The sequence below is a fragment of the Metarhizium brunneum genome, chromosome 2 (genome assembly GCF_013426205.1).
Source record: "Metarhizium brunneum chromosome 2, complete sequence".
Lineage (NCBI taxonomy): Eukaryota > Fungi > Ascomycota > Sordariomycetes > Hypocreales > Clavicipitaceae > Metarhizium > Metarhizium brunneum.
In genome coordinates, this window is record NC_089423.1 from 5,938,668 (window position 1) to 5,958,262 (window position 19,595).

The 19,595-nt window shown below is 51.1% G+C and overlaps 6 protein-coding genes across 6 annotated transcripts; all 6 read right to left on the reverse strand.

Moving 5' to 3' along the window:
- Positions 1-1,071: 1,071 nt before the first annotated feature.
- DHH1 (ATP-dependent RNA helicase DHH1) lies at positions 1,072-2,808 on the reverse strand (the record flags this gene model as incomplete). Its single annotated transcript, XM_014689377.1, has 3 exons — positions 1,072-2,457; positions 2,561-2,639; positions 2,765-2,808. 3 exons carry the CDS (start codon positions 2,806-2,808, stop codon positions 1,072-1,074), a joined length of 1,509 nt encoding a protein of 502 aa, XP_014544863.1.
- A 1,014-nt stretch (positions 2,809-3,822) lies between these two features.
- apdG_0 (Acyl-CoA dehydrogenase apdG) lies at positions 3,823-5,549 on the reverse strand (the record flags this gene model as incomplete). Its single annotated transcript, XM_014689378.1, has 2 exons — positions 3,823-5,330; positions 5,435-5,549. 2 exons carry the CDS (start codon positions 5,547-5,549, stop codon positions 3,823-3,825), a joined length of 1,623 nt encoding a protein of 540 aa, XP_014544864.1.
- A 1,315-nt stretch (positions 5,550-6,864) lies between these two features.
- Positions 6,865-8,214, reverse strand: FEN1 (Flap endonuclease 1; the record flags this gene model as incomplete). The annotated part of the gene is made up of 3 exons (XM_014689379.1): positions 6,865-7,386; positions 7,479-8,045; positions 8,116-8,214. The coding sequence occupies 3 exons, from the start codon at positions 8,212-8,214 to the stop codon at positions 6,865-6,867; spliced, it is 1,188 nt and encodes a 395-aa protein (XP_014544865.1).
- Positions 8,215-9,385: 1,171 nt separating this feature from the next.
- NUP37 (Nucleoporin NUP37) lies at positions 9,386-11,604 on the reverse strand (the record flags this gene model as incomplete). Its single annotated transcript, XM_014689380.1, has 2 exons — positions 9,386-11,480; positions 11,549-11,604. 2 exons carry the CDS (start codon positions 11,602-11,604, stop codon positions 9,386-9,388), a joined length of 2,151 nt encoding a protein of 716 aa, XP_014544866.1.
- A 535-nt stretch (positions 11,605-12,139) lies between these two features.
- Positions 12,140-12,493, reverse strand: G6M90_00g047490 (uncharacterized protein; the record flags this gene model as incomplete). The annotated part of the gene is made up of 1 exon (XM_014689381.1): positions 12,140-12,493. One exon carries the CDS (start codon positions 12,491-12,493, stop codon positions 12,140-12,142), a length of 354 nt encoding a protein of 117 aa, XP_014544867.1.
- A 1,117-nt stretch (positions 12,494-13,610) lies between these two features.
- G6M90_00g047500 (uncharacterized protein) lies at positions 13,611-14,481 on the reverse strand (the record flags this gene model as incomplete). The annotated part of the gene is made up of 2 exons (XM_014689382.1): positions 13,611-13,625; positions 13,687-14,481. 2 exons carry the CDS (start codon positions 14,479-14,481, stop codon positions 13,611-13,613), a joined length of 810 nt encoding a protein of 269 aa, XP_014544868.1.
- Between the last annotated feature and the right edge of the window lie 5,114 nt (positions 14,482-19,595).

Consider the following 19,595-nt stretch of genomic DNA (forward strand, 5'->3'; position numbering starts at 1 on the left):
CACCCCGCCCGGCGACTCTCCAGACTCGGTGTCAAACTTGTCCTTCCACCATGTCGGTTGTCTGAGAGCAGCCACATGTCGCTGTCGCCCAGGGACCAGCATCCCTGTCGGCTCACATCATCGTAGGTGTGATAAAAAATAATAAGACCAGCCAACCGCCAAGATGTTACACCAACAAGCATGGCCACATCCGTACCTCTACCCCAGCTGAGGGTATCTCACCCAAACCTAACCCAACCTGCTCATAACCGTAACAGTCGTCCAGTGGTATCATCACCCCAGCCTCACAAGGCCGTTCATCCAGTCCGCCCGTGTGTGACAACAGGTGCAAGTCACTTGAGCCCTACAACTCCAGAGCAAGGAGACAAAATATGTTCAGAGTGATCAAACCTGATACGCCTCTCCGCCGTGCCCTCGTAGCTGAAACACCAAGCCAATGCAATAGCTACGCCAACAGCTCGAATACAGCGTGTTAGATATGTGTCCATGACATGTGACTGCCATTCCCCTTCTGTTTTCGAAAGCTGTTTCATCTTATATGAAGCATGTCCCATGACGGCATGACATGAAAATTTTCCAGCAGACATGATGTATCGAAGCTAACCCAGGGGGTATCACCGCATGTACCGCATGTCGAGACCGAAAACAACCCCCCCACGCCAATGCAAATCGGTGCCAGAAAAATAAAGAAAGAAATGGCGAACGGGAATATCCTCGTTCGAGAGCGCATGGTGTCTTCGCCGATCGTTCTTCCCAGATGCGCGCGCATAAACACACGCTAATAGGCGAAGAAGAAAAAAAGTAAAACAAAACAGTTCCGATAAATGGCCAACTGGAAAAAGTTGCTGGCCAAGTAGCAAATCAAGTCCGGTTCGCCGTTCTGCCCGATTCGCCAAGAAAAGTGCAAATAATGTACAATCCAACATTTATGTCTGCCCCCCCAGCTTGTCCCTTCTCCTCCTACCTGAACAAGAAAAAGAAAAACAAAATTCACCAAAAATAAGCTGCGACGACTTTATGTCACCCCCTCCTCATAACTGCCCACATTTTCAAAATATTTGTGGGATTATATTATGATTGAACTTCGCGAGGCGGGCCGCGACCCCGACCGCCGGCGGCGGCACTGCCTCGCCCTCGGTATCCGCGTCCTCGTCCGCGCCCACGACCGTAGTGGTTATTGTGTTGGCCGTTCTGGTTCTGCCAGTTGCTCTGCGGCTGGTGAGCGACGGGGTGTTGGGAAGAACCTGGTTGCTGTTGTTGCGCGTTCCTAGGAAGATTGGAAATGGGCCGAGGAATAGACTCAGGATTCTCGTAAACGTAGAGGCTCTTGTCAATGCTGGGGGGGATGGGCTGAATTTCGGTGCCCAAGTCTCTCTCAATGTTGTATAGATTGAAGCGATCGTCCCAGTTGATAAGGTTAATAGCCAAACCAAGATGACCATAACGGCCGGATCGACCAATTCGGTGAAGGTACGTTTCAGCGTTCTTGGGAAAATCGAAGTTGATGACGACATTGACAGCCTGGATGTCGATACCGCGGGTGAGGAGATCGGAGCAGACAAGGTTTCGGCAAACGCCGTTGCGGAAATCATGGAAGACGCGATTACGGGCCTGCTGCTGCATCCTAGCATGACTATAGAAACAGGAGTAGCCCAATTCGGTGATTTTTTTGGCGAGCAGTTCGACACGGTTGGTCGAGTTGCAGAAGATGATGGACTGGTTGATCTGAAGCTTGGAGAAGAGAGTGTTCAGGCAGTGGACCTTCTGCTTCTCCTCCACAAAGGCATAGTACTGGGTGATACCGCGAAGGGTGAGTTCGTCCATAAGGTTGATTTCGTAAGGGGAGACCATGTTCTTATCAGAGAAGTCCTTGACGGACAGGGGGAAAGTGGCGGAAAACAGCATGACCTGGCGGTCCTTGGGGTGAAACTGCAGGAGCTGCTCGATGACGGGGGTGAATTCAATGGATAGAAGCTTGTCGGCCTCGTCCATGATGAACATGGGGCATTCGCTCAGATCGGCAACACTCTTTCCTGCCAAATCGAGGATACGCCCAGGAGTGCCAACAACTATGTGGACAGGCTCCTGCAGACGCAGGATATCATCACGCAGACCGGTACCGCCGGTGGTGACCATGACGTTGATGCCCAAATGCTTGCCGAGAGTCTTGCAAACCTGTGACGTTTGCATGGCAAGCTCGCGGGTGGGAACGAGTATGAGACATTGAATCTTGGAGACCTTGGGGTTGATGCGCTCCAAGGCGGGAATGACGAAGGCGGCGGTTTTGCCAGTACCGTTCTTTGCTCTGGCCAGAATGTCCCGGCCGGTCAGGGCAACGGGGATGGCTTCTTCTTGAATAGGTGAAGGCTTCTCGAATCCAGCTTCGAAAATGCCCATGAGCAGGTCGCGCTTTAACGCAAAGTTTTCGAATTCCAGTCCTTTCGTTTTCGTAACATCCTGGAAGAAAAGAGGGGAAACAGTCCTCTTTAGCCCAAACGGAACCAATGGTATTGGGAGATTTGGTGCAATAGAAAACACCATTTAGTTATCATGTGCATACCTCTGTTTGTTGTCTGTTATCCTTGGCAGGGAGCTTCAAGTTCTTTTTCCAATCATCCGTCTGTACAGGGATACCATCGCTACATAGAAAGTCAGTAACGACAGCCCAGCCCAAAAAATATACACGTAATTAAAAAACGACACAGTAGCCTGGCGACATCACCAGATGAAGAATTCGCGGGAAATTTGCGTAAAGAGAACGAACCTAATTTGTGTGCTTCGCAGCTGGTCTACCAGCTGATCGGTCATTTTGAAAAAAAAAAAAAATGAATCCTGAGTCCAAGACTGGACTACGAGACGCAGGCTGAGATGTGAATATTGGCCAAAATTGCTCCGAATTACGGGCCCTTCAGACGTTGTTTTCAATTCGTGTGCGCGGCGTTTTAATTCGCGGCCGTTTTATCTCAAGGGCGGGTGGAGGAAGGAGGCTAGGAGTGAGGCAAATGTCGTTGGGATCTCGTGGGAAGAAAGGATCAAAAGGTGATTCAGGTGGCCTGATGTCTGATTGGCCACCGTACTGGTACTGCGTCGTACTTGTTGTGCGTTTTCGTCAAGATTGCGGCGTGAGGCCCTTGTTTGTGCGAGCGGATGTCGTCGTGGTGGAAGTGCGAGTGTAGTGTGGTGAAGCTCGAAGATTCTATCTCGGAGGAGGCAAACGGTCGTGATGTGCGGCACGGTCACGGCGCAGGTTTTATGATCACGTGATCGCGGGGTCCTTAGGAACCACCTGCTACGTACGGAGTAGGGTACCCGTTGGCGGGTACTAGTTGCTTTGGTTGCCTAAGTATAACCTACTTAAGTACTTAATTAAGTACATATCTTACTTGTTGTGACCTCCCCAAGGCTATCAAGCTTTTTGTAAGTGGTATTTTGCTTTTTGAAGAATGTTTACTTCACAGAGTATGGTTTTTTCGCAAAATTTGGTGCTGTTGACAATGCTCGGGCAAAATGGGCTGCAAAATCAACAATGGTTCAGTTTTAGGAACGTACTGCAGCGCACTATACATGCACTACCAGACATAATCAATCCTGGAGTGGGATCTGTTTTTTTTTTTTTTTTTTTTTTTAAAGAGTATTTATTTGCCTCAAGTTGTCTCTATCGCCAATCCCTAGGCCATAGTGGGAATCAAATAGCGTGGCCTTTTTTAAATTAAAAGAAAGTTAAACAAAAGAAGATCCCAAATCTCGCCCCGTTAACTCATACACAATGGATAGATCCTGTAACCGGCTCATCCTAAAAGGCCACTCGCTTTTTCGTGAACTCTATAACTTCATACCCATAATTTGAGCAACCTTCAGAGACTGCCTCATGCTAAGATCCAGCATAATCTCCTCACTACCGCCAGGGATAGCATACGCTCTGACATCCCTATACAATCTCTCCACCTTGCCACCTTGTCCACCTCGCGAGTACGAAAGACCACCAAAGATCTGCGAGGCCTCACGGGCACAGAACTCAAAGGTGACGGTAGATTGGGCCTTGAGGCCGGCAATGGGGCCGCCAAGACGCAACATGGCTTCGTGCTCACCCATCTTCTGGCACTGGTAAATCATGTTCTCAAGCCAGTTGTAGGAAGCCTCAATCTGGCGAGCCATGTGTGCGAGCTTCATACGGATGACAGGGTGCTCAATGAGCTTCTTGCCAAAAGTGCGACGCTTGTTGGCGTACTTGACTGACTCTTCGAAGCAAACACGTGAGAAACGAAGGCACTGGATAATGATGCCGATGCGCTCGTGGTTGAAGTTGGTCATGATGACACCGAATCCCTTGTCCTTCTTGCCGAGCAGGTTCTCAACTGGGACCTTGACATCCTCAAAGGTGATGTAGGTGGTTCCGGAAGACCAGACACCCTGGCAGTCCATGCGACGGGTGCTGACACCGGGGCCGCGCTCGATGAGCAGCAGACTGACGCCGTTCATGCCTTCACCGCCGGTTCGCACGGCAGTGGTGAAGTAGTCAGCCCAGATACCGTTGGTAATCCACTTCTTCTCGCCATTGACAATGAAGTGCTTGCCGTCTTCGCTGAGCCTAGCCTCGCAAGTCAGGTTGGCAACATCACTACCAGCATCTGGCTCCGTAATGGCCAGGCAGACGCGCTTATCACCGGCGAGAATACCAGGCATGATGCGGTCCTTGAGGGCCTGAGAACCAAACTTCATGATGGGAGGACAGCCAATACCGAAACCACCAATTAAGTTCCAGACGAAACCACCGGAGCCGGCACGCGACAGCTCGTCGGTCAACAGCATCTCGTGGAAGAGATCCCAGTTTTCCGTGGGGACCGACTTGACACCATTAGGGACATACTCGGTAGGGTAATTGACCCCCAAGAGACCCCCAAGATAGCCACGGCGGCCCATCTCCTTGTAGATCTCCTCGGGGACGCGCTTAGCCTCGTCCCACTCAGTGACGTTAGGTTCAATCTCGTTCTCCATCCACTCGCGGACTTCGGCACGCAGAGCGGCGTGAGTCTCGTTGAAGTATGGCGAGAAGTTGCCCTGGTACCACGAAGGATCGGCAAAGGGGATCAGGGCTCCGAAGGGCTCCAGAGGCTCAGACTGCTCATTGCTGGAGCTGGGGCTGGCGGCCTTCTTAGGAGCGGATGCGGCGGCAGGCTTGGGCTCGGCCTTGGGCTCAGGCTTGGGCTTGCTGTCGAGCGAGCCGACCTGCAGCTTGCCCTTGTACTTTTTCAGGATGCCCTCGTTGTGGTATTTCCAGAAGATTTTGGAGGCGTCCTTGCCAGCGACTCGCTGGAGAATCTTCTTGCCGCCTGTGCAGCATAAGGAGGTCAGCAAGGACAGAAAAGAAAAGAAGAGGAAAGGACAGCGGTGACTGATAGCAACGGCGGGAAAATTTGGGGGGGGGGAAGCATACCGGGATGGTCATCCTGGAACTTGGTGATATCATACACATCCCCATCGACAATAATATACATGTCATCCCCCTTGTTGTGCGACGCAACGTCGCTCGTCGAAAAGACCTTGGACATGATGGGCTGCTTGGATGGATTTTGCGAATGAAAAAAAGAAGAAGGGAAGGGAGGGAGAGAGGGAAGAAAGCCGAGTTAAAAGCCAAAATGGCGTCCAGGCCGTACAATGGGCCTTAAATCCAAGACGTCGGCATTCCACAATCACATGCGAGTCCGTCGAGGCTGTCGAAGCCGGAGTCAGCAAGTCAGTTCCCAAACAAGAGATGAGCTCCGGGCACTGGGAAAGAGCAAGCGCAACCACTGAGGACCTTGGGCCTCCCCCCACGACCGTGTCCTTGGGGTTGCCTTTGGGGTGTGGGGAAGAGCGACAATTATTACGGAGCAAAGGTCAGTTTGAATTCGGCGATTCATTATTGGGCGGTTGCACCTTCCTCCGTTTTCAAGCTCCAGACCAACATTAAATGCTACACAAGACCTACGCAAGTGTCATGTGTCTAGTGTTGCTTCTCGTGCATCTCGCCGTAGATGTCCCAGAGGCCTTAGTGGCGACACATACTATCCTATTGTGTCTGGTATATATATATATTTTTTCTGTTGCATTTAATGCATGTGAAGATGGGTGGTGGGCAAGGGAACCTGATGTCATGCGGTCGTGTAGCCACACACCACACACCACAAACAGCCTGCGCTTGACCTTTGAGCCCAGTGGGTCGCCCTCCGCATTGACCGAGGCACTTTTGGCAACCAAATGCTTGAGGCACTGCACTGCATAACAAATACAACATCCCTTTGATTATTTGCTCTCCACCAGTCAGGGCCGCAGCATTGCCAACTAGGCCCTCCAAAACCTAGTCGCCCGAGGCTGTCACCTGAGCAGCGTGGCACATGGCTCGCCGGCTTTAGAGTACCTCACCGGGATAACAAGAAACATGGACCCTCACACAGGTTCGCATACACCCACGGGAGCTCACTAGCAATCAATGATGAAATAACCACTAGCCCTGTAGTTATGCCTTGGTACACCGACTAGTAATAGTAGTATCAGCGGCCCGAAGTGCCATCAATCGTGGAGTAGCCATTTATTGACAGGTCCTCCGCCTCAATGACAAAACAAAGAAACATTGCATGCACCACCTCACATCCGACCATCGTACTCCGGACTTGTAGCAAAAGAAGCAAATCAGATGCCCTATTCCCTATTCCTTATTCCCCGATGCGAACATACCTAAATAACTCCAAATTCCACATGCGTTCCACATATCCCTCCAGTTAAGCCATGTGAGGGTCTGCGCCTGGGCAATCCAGACCCCTTAATAATAGATCACAACTAACCATTAGTGGATTCTTCCATAGTTAAACCACACATGCCCGCGCCTTAAGCCGTTCCTCGAGGCTTTGCTTTTTGGGCCGCCTTGTCCTTCTTGTCCTGCTTCAGCTTCTTCTTCTTCTCCTCGTTCTTCTCGTCCAGTTTCCTCTTGTGGGCAGCCTTTTCCGCATCCGTCTTGGGAATCGGCTTGAAAAAGCCCTCCAGTCGCGCCTGTTGTGATGTCTTGAGATTCTTCTCCAGCCGAGCAGCCGCACCGCGAACTCTGTCCTCAGAAAACCCCTTCTCTGTGACAAGAAATGTAACGAGTCCCTCGACATCAGGCTTATCCCACTTGAAATCGCACAACGGATCATCTGCTTTTCGAACGTCGGGTTCGAAGAACAAGTCTCGTGCGTCCTTGTAAGGCCAGTCTTCGGGCAGTGTGTACTTCTTCTTCGAGTCCTTCTCAATAGCATCCACAACGTTTTCAAGCGTTCCATGCTCGCGAATGAGCTTCAAGGCTGTTGTAGGGCCGACTTTAGGAACCGGATCAAGGTAGTCGCAACCGAGGAGAATACACAAGTCGACAAACTTTGTTTTAGAAGACGCAGACCTTTTGTTAGCCGGACAAATTTTCCATCGCAGTAACATAGTATCCCCATTTGTGACGCAGGGAAACTCACCTGAGATCTCTCCATGTTTAATCCCTCGAGAACCTTGTCAAGATGAATCTCCTGAATAGGTTCCTTTCGCTGCTCACTAAAAGTAAGATGCCTCAACAAGATCGGAGTGTTGAAGCACAGCGTATCCATGTCCTCGCTAGCTGCGGCATACACCTTGCCAGCCCTCGCCAAAACCGCACATTGCGCCTCGGCTTCCGTTGGCGCGATGATGAAAGGAATACCCATGAGCTTCAACAGTCGCTGGCACTCGGCATTGTGCTCCCTCGTCACGCGCACAGTCCGCCTCGAAAATTTCTCTACATCCTCGGCCGTGCCCGTCTCCTTGGCTTCCTCCAAGCCCTCTGTAGCCTCCTGCTTGCGCTGAAATCGCTTTGCCAACTCGCCAGACTTGAGCTTTGGCGGGGCACCGTCAAACACGTAGAGCGGCTTGATGCCGTTGTCGACCATTCGCAGTGTGCGGTAAAACATTCCCATTAGGTGGGACGTCGTCTCGCCGCTGTCGTTCATGAGCTGTTGTCCATCAGAGCGCACGGCAATAAGGAAACTGTATATGCTCATCGAAGCATCCTGTCGCGTGATGTGAGTCGCATGCGGAGGGAGGGGGAAATAGCAGTCAAGCCGGGGTAGATGGGCGTACAATAGCTACTTTTCGACCAAAGTGGTTTTTGATTTCTCCCTCCTTGATGGCTTCAGGAGCTTCCTCCTTGATGATCTGGAAGAGCTGCTTGATACCCATGGTTGCGGCTTGGTATTGGACCCTAATAGCCAGCAGCTTAGAGGTATTTTGGTGGTGAGGTGATGAAGAGAGTGAAAAGCAGAACTTTTACGACATGTAGGCGCGTGATGGCTGGTTAGGGTTTTGCCTGTGTGAACTTGGCAATTGGAAACAAATTTGTGAGATTGAAGCAGCCCTGGACTGAGAAACTTGGACCAGACGTAAGATGACGCGCTGCCCCAGAAATTCGGCAACATGAACGCGCTCTTTCGCGAGAGCTCTTAAAGTGGCCCCACTTCAGTGCTGCCTACGTTCAATGGCCTATCATTTGCTTCATTGAATGCAACGAGACAAGAAACAAGAGTAAAAGAATAGAGCAGCATTGGCATGGAAAGAAAAATATTATAAATCTTGTAGATATGGAAAATTTACTTTGTAGATAGACGCCTTAACAAGCCTCATAGCCATACACAGATGCATTCAAGGCTCATGCGTCACGTCGCGTCACATCACAGGATGCAGGCTCACTCGGTGCCGTCCAGTGCCGACACCGCTCTATATAGCAACGCATTTATCAAATCGTCACGGCCAAAAAATGTCTCGAAGGCGTCTCGCTCAGCCAAGTGTAACCCCCCTCCATCGGCCATACCAGAAACCAGTACAGCCAACAAAGGATAACAGAGCTCCTCTGCCAAGACATGAACTCAAACCCACGAATGAATCCAGTCCAAACAGCCCTCCTCTTCCCTCGCCCTACATAGAACGCCATCGAACATACACAATCGTATTGCATATGGTTTGGTTGATATACCGCTCGGAATACAGAGACGTCAAGGATGAGTCTCGCCTTGCGCTCCACCTTGCCGTGCGGAAGTCAGATATAACACGACATAAGACTTTAACTGAGCCAAAAAAAAAAGCATAGTAAGAGATAATGGGTAGTCAACCTGAAAAGGGGGCTGACACAAGCCGCAGCATCTCAGCGCAAACCTGGCGATGGATAATATATATGTCCCTGCCGAAACTGTTGATGCATCAGGGGCACGGCGCAAACGTATTTGGCGTCTCCTCTCATATGGCGGTCTTGCCATAAATTCTCATCTCTGGGTATCGTACATGGTACCTTCTGGGTCAAGCCACCTCGTATTAACATACACTGCCTAGTCAGTCATCTCGGCAATATTTCAACTTCTCAGTCTTCTTCGAAGAACACCTTCTTCCGTCTGCTTCCCCGGCTATCCCTCATGTTGTCCAGCACTTGATCAATCTCCATAATGTCAAGCATCTCGGCTTCCACATTTCGGGCGGTGACATCGGTTTTGACGTCTGCAGCCGCACTCAGGTCGTTCATAAAGTCAAAGCCTACGCGGGAGCGGTTTGGTAGCTGCAATGTATCATCCGAGACTCCAAACTGTCCAGTAGAATCGTCATTCTTGCTTTGCGAAGACTTGCGTCTCAAAGTTCCAGGTTTCGAGGTGCTGAGGTTAAATGATAAGCTTGTGGTTCTCTCCGGGTTACCGTGAACGATGATGGCGTCTGATCTCTCTCCTTCCGAGAATAGCCGTCTTCTCCGGCTATCAGCCATTTTGGCGATTTTCTTCCCTGGTCCGTCCTCTCCCTGACGAACAATAACCAGTCGAGACTCGCCTTGAATCAGAACATCCACAGGCAAACCGCCATCTTCTTCCGGTGATGTCCCAGATTTCAAAGACGCCACAACCAGGCCCACGCCGCAACATCTCTCTCCCAACAGTCCAGTAGAGAGGTCTGCTAGTTTCACCATTCTCGTCGGCTGTGCTCCACTAAATAGGTTTACACCGCCGCCAGAACCTTTTCGGAGTTGTGAGTCCCAGAATTTCGATAGTATTGGAATAACACAGACGTGCTCCAGGCCGCCCACCCACAATATTAGACTCTCCTCCTGCAAGGCCTTTCCTTTAGGTGGCAGGGCAATCGTCCTTATGCCACCCCGAACTGCCGCCAAACGGTCAAATGTGGTAGTGGAGCTTAAGGAAGCAGTAGCCTGGCGACGAGTGTGAGGAGTCATTGGCGCAAATTCTCCAGTGTGGTTTTCCTTTTGCTGAGTTGCGACACTCCGCAGTGAGCCAGTTCCTTCGATGTAGCCTGAAATACTAAAGGTCGTTAGAGCAGCGCCTTTCAGGCCACTTGCTAGTTTGCTTGACATGGCTGCGCTTCCGGAAGACGACCTAACTCCATCGACGTCCCAAACTCCCCACATACCATCTGCAAGAAGTGCGAAGATGGCTCTGCCATGTGATATCCACGCCGCATCCAGAATTGGTTTCCTGGAAGCAGTTGGTCGAGCAAACGGCTGATACAATGAGAGCAGCCATGAGCCTTGTGGTGGGAAAGGCCCAATAGCTTCTGGGTCGGGAGGAACAGAGGACACAGCGAAGTCATATACCCTCGCGGCCTGATACGGAGAGACGGTCAGCAGCTGTGTGGGGTGTGACGGGTTGAATGAGATGCTGGAGAGCGGCTGGGGAAGATATTCGGTCTGAAAGGGCTCGATTGCTCGTTCAGGCCTTGCCTTTGGGTCCAACGGCACGTCCCAGAGCGCTAGAGTCCCAGATGCCTGGCGAGAGCACGACGCAACCACGGCCCTAGGCGCCTTGCTATCAGGATCTGAGGACTTCGGCTGGACCAAGCTGATAGCTAGCCCATCGCTGTACCTCCTCTGGCCACTCAGCAAAACCAGAGACTCTCCCCAAGCTCCGGAGCCAGCTTGTCCGGCCAACAGACCCGCCCGAAGCTCCTCTCTCGCTTTACTCTCAAAGGACGGCGGTGTCAGAGGAAGAGTAATAACATAGACATCATTCGTCACACATGAAACTGCAAACACCATCCTGTCCGACAGCAATGCCCCTGTCGCATTTTGTCGATCTTGAGGGTTGTAAGGCGCCATCGACATGACAGCCACATGCAACACGGCTGTCCCCAGCGTCAAGTCCAAGGTTTGCACGATTTCCGGATACGGTACTTCTTCGTTTTCACTCTCAAACTCGGGTTTATCCTCAAACTTGTGCACGGTTTGAGCCTTGGCAGGTGGGTGCTCGTCGTCAGAGTCGATAACCATGACGGCATCATCAGAGGTTCCATTTTGCTTTTTTTCGGGTTCGGGACTCTTCTTTTGGCGCTTTAGTCTTCGTCCACCCCGCCAAATGATGGTTACGCCATTTTCGTGGCCATAGAGCAGGATTGTGGCTCCCTGGGGTGATTGGATCGGATATGTTTGCAAATCATTTACGCGTCGTGATAGATTATGTCTATAATTGGCGGTTGTTAGCATCGTTATGTATTTATTCATGAAAACACAAATTAGCACATGACTCACGTAAACTGCGTATTTTGTCCCGTTCGACGAATACGAGGAGTCGTAAATGAAGTCATGGTGGCTCCGGACGGAAAGCTGTCACGGATTGGCTGTTGGCGCCCGGGAGCAGTACGTGCTGGTTGCGTTTGAGAGATAAAACGTAGGAAAGCGCCGGACTGTTCAATTCATCGCATCGCTGTGTTGGCGACTGCTTCTTGTTGTGCTGTTAATCAGAGCTCCTCGATAAGAAGCGTTCAATGTTCTCAGACCAAACTCTTATTTGACGCGCCAAAGCTCACAAACCCACCCCAAGCTCTACAGACCTCTGTATCGATCACGTGATATCTCCCACCTCAACACCGACGTCAGAGAGTGAAGAATTATTGCCCATACATACACCGTTCGCCTTTAGGGCCCTTTCACATTCTAAATGGGCAAGGAATCGTAAATTTGCCTCGACTCTGTAAATTTATCGTTACATGACGTCTTTGCCCAGCGTTGATTTCTTGGCCCGCGGGTAGCACCATATCCCCTGATTCCCCTCTCAAGTTCATCAGCCCACGCGAAACAGCAAGGAAATCCCAACTTCACTTTAAGTTGTAATATCCAGAATTAGCATTTATAGTTGCCAGGACTTCCCCTCCCATAGATTTTGTTGTTCACCTGCGGAGCGCCCATGCGCCCAGTCCCGCAGCGCTGGTCAACCAGCTGCTCAGCTGTATTCCACTCCGTCAGCTCGCAAACATCATTGGAATCCTCCCCAGCGCAGATATATACGGCTGTGATATCCACCACAGCCGCGTACACTGATCCACGAATAGCCCAGTTCTTCTCGCAAAATGTCTTGGGTATTTCAACGCCTTCCTTGTATTCCAGCTGGTTGTAATCCATCGATTCGCACTTCACGTCAGACTCAGCACCGTGGATCGCCGTCGTGCTATGCGCCCAGCTCGCGCCCGCAGCCATATTTCTGTTGGCATCCAGAGACGGCTGTATGTACGGAGAAGAGCTGGTCGGGTGCATGAAGGTTGGTTATCAGCTAGCGCGGCACAACCCAAGTTCAGAAGTACAGCCGCACAGATACAAGCGGGTTGCTTCACCCTGGCCAAGTAAAAAACAAGCAAAACAGTAATATGCAAGAAATAAGTTTTTGATTTTTTGTTTATTATTAAATTTCGCGGCAAAGTCGACTAATGCTACCGCCAGATTAGCACTTAATGCTACTTTCGTAGCCGACTAGAATCTACTACTGAAGCTAGCCAAGCACGCACGAGGGTAATAAAGGGGGGGGAAGCACACGATGGATCCATGGATAGGCGAACCGGAGAAAAGTTTGAAAATATGGTTTTTGGGTCACTATTTCGCAATCCATACGTACATTTCCACCTGCTTCCATTGCCGACCTCCCCACTGCATATAATAAAGATTTAAATAGGTAAAACAAGCAGGCAACTAGGTTGTGTTTACAACCCTCCATGAGAAAGACCTAATTCTTCCACATCGTGTTTCATACCGCATGCGTTGGCTCGAACGTGATCCGGCATATACCGCAGTATGAAAAATGCGGTATATACACACACTGGCCCAATGTTCAGTTAGCAGCATGCCAAGTCATAGCTTGAGCAAGATCCCAGGGGGTGTACGTCAACGTCCACATGGTAATCAATGATGAGGGAAAGAGGTGAGCTGGCAGGCCGAGAAAGCTCGAAGGATGCCGTTGCCGCGTTGTGTACATCTCTCGGGTGTCCAGAATCGAAGTTCGGCAGTTCAACAAAAGACGTAAGGGAGTGTATAGCTTAGAAGACACGCTCAGAGAGCATTCGACGCGAGGCACACGCAGCAAGAGTGCCTAGTCGTCTTCACAAAATAAAATGGATAAACCTACGCCGCTTAAACCAACAAAAAAAGGAGCATCAACGCCGCTAGATCGTCAGCCAGTCGACGAACAGGTGGGCATGAGCTCTCGCCCCGAAAACGCCGTGAATGCCATTGATAGAGAAAGATGGTGGTAGATGGTGGGTAATTGGTGATTGAATAACGGCATGTATTTGTGGTCGTCGTAACGCGCGTGTTGTAAAGCAGCTCATGCGTTGGTGACCTATCATCAAGTTAGTTCAAGTGATTCAGCCAAGATACAATAGAGGATAAAGCAAGCATACTCTAAGAATCCTTCGAGAATAGTCTTCATTGTCTGCAATACTGCCATCACTCATCCGCCGGTGAGCCATGACCGGATCCATGCGTGAGTCGGTCATGGAAATGCTGCCGTGGCTGCTAGGGGGCGTTGAACCGCTAATAAAAGCACTGACAGCAGCATTTCGCCGATGCTCTTCTTCAATTTCGGCGTTACGCTTGCGTCTCATGTAGAAAAAGAAGCCGCCAATCGCGGCTCCGGCAGCAATAACACCAACCACCACTCCGGCAGCAATACCAGCGACATTTGGTCCACTCTTCTCCGGCTTCGAGGTCTGCGAAGGGCTCGCCGTTTCAGTAACAGTGGCGCTAGTATGGGCGGGTGAACTTCCAGTAGGCGTCGCATCAGGAGTACTACTCGTGCTGGAGGCTGCTGTAGTAGAACTAGACTCGCTGTATGTCGGGGGGTCGATGTTGAGACCGAGATTGAAAATAGTATATGTATCCTTACCACCACACGCTTCCTGGGGATATGACGAGCAGGGAGCGTTGCACTTCGAGTCAGCCACTGAGGCACTCTCTGGAGGTATAGCCATCCCACATAAACATTGCGGACCATGCAAACCCGCCAACCACCATCCAGCATCCTTGCAGGCGAGGGTACAAGAGCCAGAAGACATCCTTTCGCCAGGAATCTGGGGATCGAGTGCCGTCATATTGCCCTTAGTATTGAAGCAGCCTTGGCTCACCGGGCGACCTAGTTGCGGGATGTTGGAAGGTGCTGACACAGGGCTTTGTGCGTTCACGCTGATAGCAGCCATGACGGCGCCAAAAGCTAACGTTGAGGGTCTCATTTTGCAGAATCTGAGGGCGTTTGTAGCGAAAGTTCGAAAGGGAATGACAATAATCAAGGTCGGTCGTGTGACAGATGCGATTGATTTTCCACCTTTGAGAAGCGTCGTACGACCGAGGCAGACAAAAGGGTGGCAGGAAAGTTGACGGCAAAAGAAAGAGACAGGTGCCGGATCGTTTCCGCAGAGGAGGCGCCGTGCCCAAGCCTTGAGAAAGTCGGGTGTCGACGTGACGAGGTCGAGTAATGAATGAGCGCGTCTCAAAGGGCCGTCAACACCGACAATAGGCAGTGGAAAGTCAACAGGCAAGGCGAGTGACAGCTGCTGGCGACTGGCGACAAAGAAACAAGCGTAAAGTGTTTCGGACGGCTACCCCTTGATTGAACCAGCGACAAGATGGGAAAATCCACGGTCGCTAAGTGTTGCAAGAAAGAAATGACTGCATCTAACAATGGCACAAAAGGAGAGGCAGACGATGGCGACTGGTCTCCGGGAGATGGACGCCAAGTTGGCCGTTGACGTTGAGAATGCAGCGGGGGATAGTCGGGGAGAACGAGGGACGACTGGAACGAGCGACGGGATATTTTGTTGAAGGGGGCAAGGCCAGACGAACGGCGATGGAAATGGAAACGTTTGGCGTGGGAATGGGGGACGCAGCGAGACGAGAAATCGACCAGGGGCAACTTGGGCTGGCGAAAGAGGGCTGAGGACATCGGGACCGAGTACAATAGCAGAGAGCGAGTTGCAAGCCAGACAAACTGGGTCCAGACACCGACACGGACGCCGGGCGCCGCGAGGGCAGGGGAGGCATGGTCAGGCACCGGGTACCAAGTACGGAGTAGTACACCTGACAGGTACCATCGACCCGTCTGGTGCGCGCGCGGTGCGGACATGGAGGTTGCAGGTAGCCTTGGGGCACATGTGCAGACCCGAGCAGGCAGGGGTTGGCTGCTCGAGGTGGGAGCACTCACTTGGCGAGGGGGCTTCAGGGGACTCTGGACTTCTGGACTTCTGGACCCAGAGCCAAGCGCGAGTACAGGCACAGGACAGGCGCCACGCAGGTACCTGAACTTGCCAGACCACCCAGTACCATGGAGTTCCAAGTAACGTCGCTATTAAAGCACAGTGGGCCCGGTACTCTGTACGTACTGCAAGGTACAGAGCACTTAAGTACCAGTACATACAAAATTGACAAACATGGACCAGACGTCAACCCCACTTGATGCAGAGCGGCCTCTCCAAAGCATTTGGCTCGCCTGACGTTCCAGAGCCTGGCACGCAGCATCGACTTTGCGACAAAATGAATCACATTCGGCGCGTTCAACACTCCATACAGCATCGTTAACGAGCGAACCGGGTTCCTTTTGCTGTCTTCTTTGGGTTTCTCGCCATGTGCGATTCCAAAGACTGCCTCACAATGCGCGCACTATGTACAACACCAAACCCCAGGTCAATGTCTACACCCTGGCCCCTGGTCTTTGCTCGCATCGTTAGCTGTTTCTCCATCACCATTCACAGAGGAGCAGAGGAGGTACGTGCCACTCAAGTGATTTGTGCTCTTTGTATTACTAAATATGTTTGTCCACACAGTATACGTAAGAAGCACGGCACTATTACACCTCTGGCCAGAATCCTGGTCCATTCGTGGGATTCTGCCTCGTCGAGCATCGACACGGACTGATGTGCTTGGTTCTACTCCGTATCATGAGATGCTACAGGCTCTTGGACGCGGACAGCTGTCTCTTCTCCTGGGCCGAGGAGGCGTGACAACACCTGCCGGGGCGGAGATCGCGAACATTGCACGTACAATCCATTTAGTACTCCGTGCGGAATGCTCGGTGATCCGTTCCCCTGATGGACAGTAAAGTATACATCCGGTCAGACCAAGCGTACGGAGAACCTGCTGCGACAACGTCTGTTCCACTGGCGAAAGACACCTGGAGCCAGACTGGACTTTGCTGAGTCGATTAGCAACACGTTGTATTTCCCTTGGGTTTGGACCTCGAGCCGTCCAGCAGCCGCCCAGCAGCCGCCACAGCCTGTGGGGTTTATTTTCCTTTTGTTCAACAAGCCGTCTTGTCCGGGTCGCGCTGGCGCCAGCAACAAAGCAGTACGTAGCTTTTCCCACCGAGTTCCCCAAAACGCGCCGCTTTGATCAGACAACTTGGCTAGAAAAGTCACCGCTACATGACCACAAGTGCAACCCTGCTTGCAAGAGACTGATCCGATAAGTGTTTCGGCTAACAAAATGGCTTCATGTGCTTAACAGATGAAGTTCAAGGTACTATGCAGGAACGTCGTGTCCATCCTGAACGTCTCCACAGCAATTAAACTAAACACGCACACCCTCGTCAAATCCAGCCATGATCATCTGCCTCGACGCGCTATTTGCACTGTATGACTATTCTCCGTACTGCTACAATAATAACGAACCAGGCTCTTCTGCAGAGCGTTGGGGCCATGTTCTCTGGCTAGTATGTTGCGTGGTACTCATGCCGATAAACTTGGAGGAACGCGATGTGCCCATAATTTACCCGAACCCGGGGTGATACGTTGTTCTAGACGCCGAAATGCTGGGCGGATAGAATGCTACACAATACGGAGTACATAGCACCGCCAGGCCAACATGTCTAAGCCTTCCGAACACAACACACTTGTTGGGCATCAAGAAACGCCAGCGCTAGCCACGAGAATCTAACGGAGTACTCCGTGCTCCGTACGTATTTTACAGAGTGCGCCCCCGAACGGGAAAAGAAAGAGGAAATCTGACTGCCGCCATGCCAGCGCTAAGATGGTTGTTCCTGGTGTGAGGCTGACGCACCATGGATTGTGTGCCTCGACGGCGAGCCAGTCCGCTTGAGGTGGATTGCTTGATGGAAGCGTCCATTCAGCCCCTCCCGCACCTATGTAGGTATATTGTACGGAGTACTAATGTAGACTGATGCATACAGAGTACTCTGTGCGAGGTCTTTCACAACGTCTTTTACTGCGATAATACTAGCACCAAGCAGTCGCAGAGCCGAGACCGTCCGGTCGCTGATGCTTGTCCTCGTCACAGTCCTACTCCGAGACTCAGCCAGCAGAACCACTTGGCTGGGTAAAGCACAACATTGAAATGAAGACTTGACACTCCGCTCCGGGCACAGAAAAGACGCAGGCAAGTGTGAAAGCCGCTTGTGCCTTGACCCTCCGACAATGTTTGCCAAATCGACCAACTGAGAAGGCGCTGGAACTCTGATCGAATTTAACCAGCTGCTAGTTAAGCGGAGAGCACTTTGTGAGAAACATCAAGGCAGTACTCATTCCTCTGGAATAGTCTCCTATGGACGCCATGGTGACATTGAAAGGCTTTTATTCGTTCCTCTATAGTAGAAACTGTTGGGTTCATTGCGTTCTGCACCATATATTGTACGCTTCATTGAGCGTGTTGGTGTTAAGATCCTTGGATACCATAGTCTAGATGTTGATGCCCTGTATCTGGTGGAGTTCTCCATCGTAAAGTGTTGTGGTATGTACACATACAGAGTATTACGTATGTATGTATGTATGTACTCCGTAAAATCCAAGCAAACATGTTTGTGGAACAATAGTACGAGATGCTAAACACACAGTCTCGTTGTTGTAAGCTCATCATTGCATGATTGGACTGTTAAGTCGCATATTGTATGGAGTATCGTACAAATTGATGCTGTATCATACACGTGCCGAGTCCCGAAATGCCTACCTAGGTAAGCAAGCAATGATCTCCCTTGATATCTCTATGCTTCTATGTTCCTTGAACGCGATTCCCAGTAGATCTCCCGACGATGCGGCCGGGACATGCCCAGATATATACACCAGGATTCAGGATTGTTGGCTTGGGCAAGACACTTGGTACTAGTATGTAGTGTGTACATAAATATCATATAAATGCCTCTTTTATTTCATCTTGTAGTCTACCATCAGCCCTGTGGTGCTGTTGCAGGACTATGTGATACTACTGCCTATAAATGCACCCTGGGTACCGTATTTGCAGTCTTCTTGTGGATGTAGCGGGTTGAACCAGACATGAGAAACTTGCCGTGGTTCCCATCCCGTAAGCTAGTATCATCAATTACTACTTCAAATGTTCCGTTTTTGCGCTCCACCGTTAGGGCTCCCTTCAGTTCGATCAGCCCTAGGCCCCTAGTGGTGCAACGTCCTGCACTTTGGTAGCTGTCAGAGCCATGGGCGTGGATAGAACCATTAAAGGGGGGGGATAAAACAAAAGGTGCCTGCGTTTCGTCAATGGGAAAGGCCGGGTTCCCGCTGGGCCTACCGGTCGATCAAGTTGGATTTTGGGTCTCTTCTTTTTGAGTGTTCTGGGCTACGGGCTTTGACTTGTGTCGTTGGAGATGGCCTTGAATCACGAAGGGATGAACTGTTCATGACGGATCGCGGATCTTTTGCAGTGGAAGCCATTTGACTTGTGCCACGGTGAAAATGACCGAGTAGGTGTCATCGCCTGGGGATTATGCGTCTCTATCAAGGTTTCCTATCATATTCGATGACGCCGTCACACCGGTCAACAGATTTGGCAGGAATAAGTGAAATTCCCACGGACAAGGAGGTGTATTGTGGCTAAATTCCGCGGACGTGCCAGGTGCAAACCTCGAATCGAAATTCTTTTTATTCAGCAACGTCCTAAGGCGGACTCATCAAGTCTCGGCTGGAAGCACCAACCTGTTGTGACGAGGACTCGGCGGAATATGAGGCAGGGTAGCCTACGCTGGTACAGGGTAACTGTCTGTTCGAGAGGCAAGACGGACATTATGGGTTTCATTGCCATGGTTCTTCGTGGTGCCGGGGTAGTTGTTCGTTGGGAATCGAACTGAAAAGGGCCGTGGTCACGACTAACCCGTGGTTCATCTACGTCATTATCAGATCTTGGATTCCGCCGTCCGAGATGCTTTCCACGCCCGACCTCACATTAGTATAGTACTGCCTGGAGCTCCCCCCACGAGCATGGCCAGACAGGATGAAACACAAGGCCCTGCTAGCTGAGTCATGTACGGCATCCCATCATCTGGCACCGCTTGTTGCGCCATCAATGAAACAAGGCGACA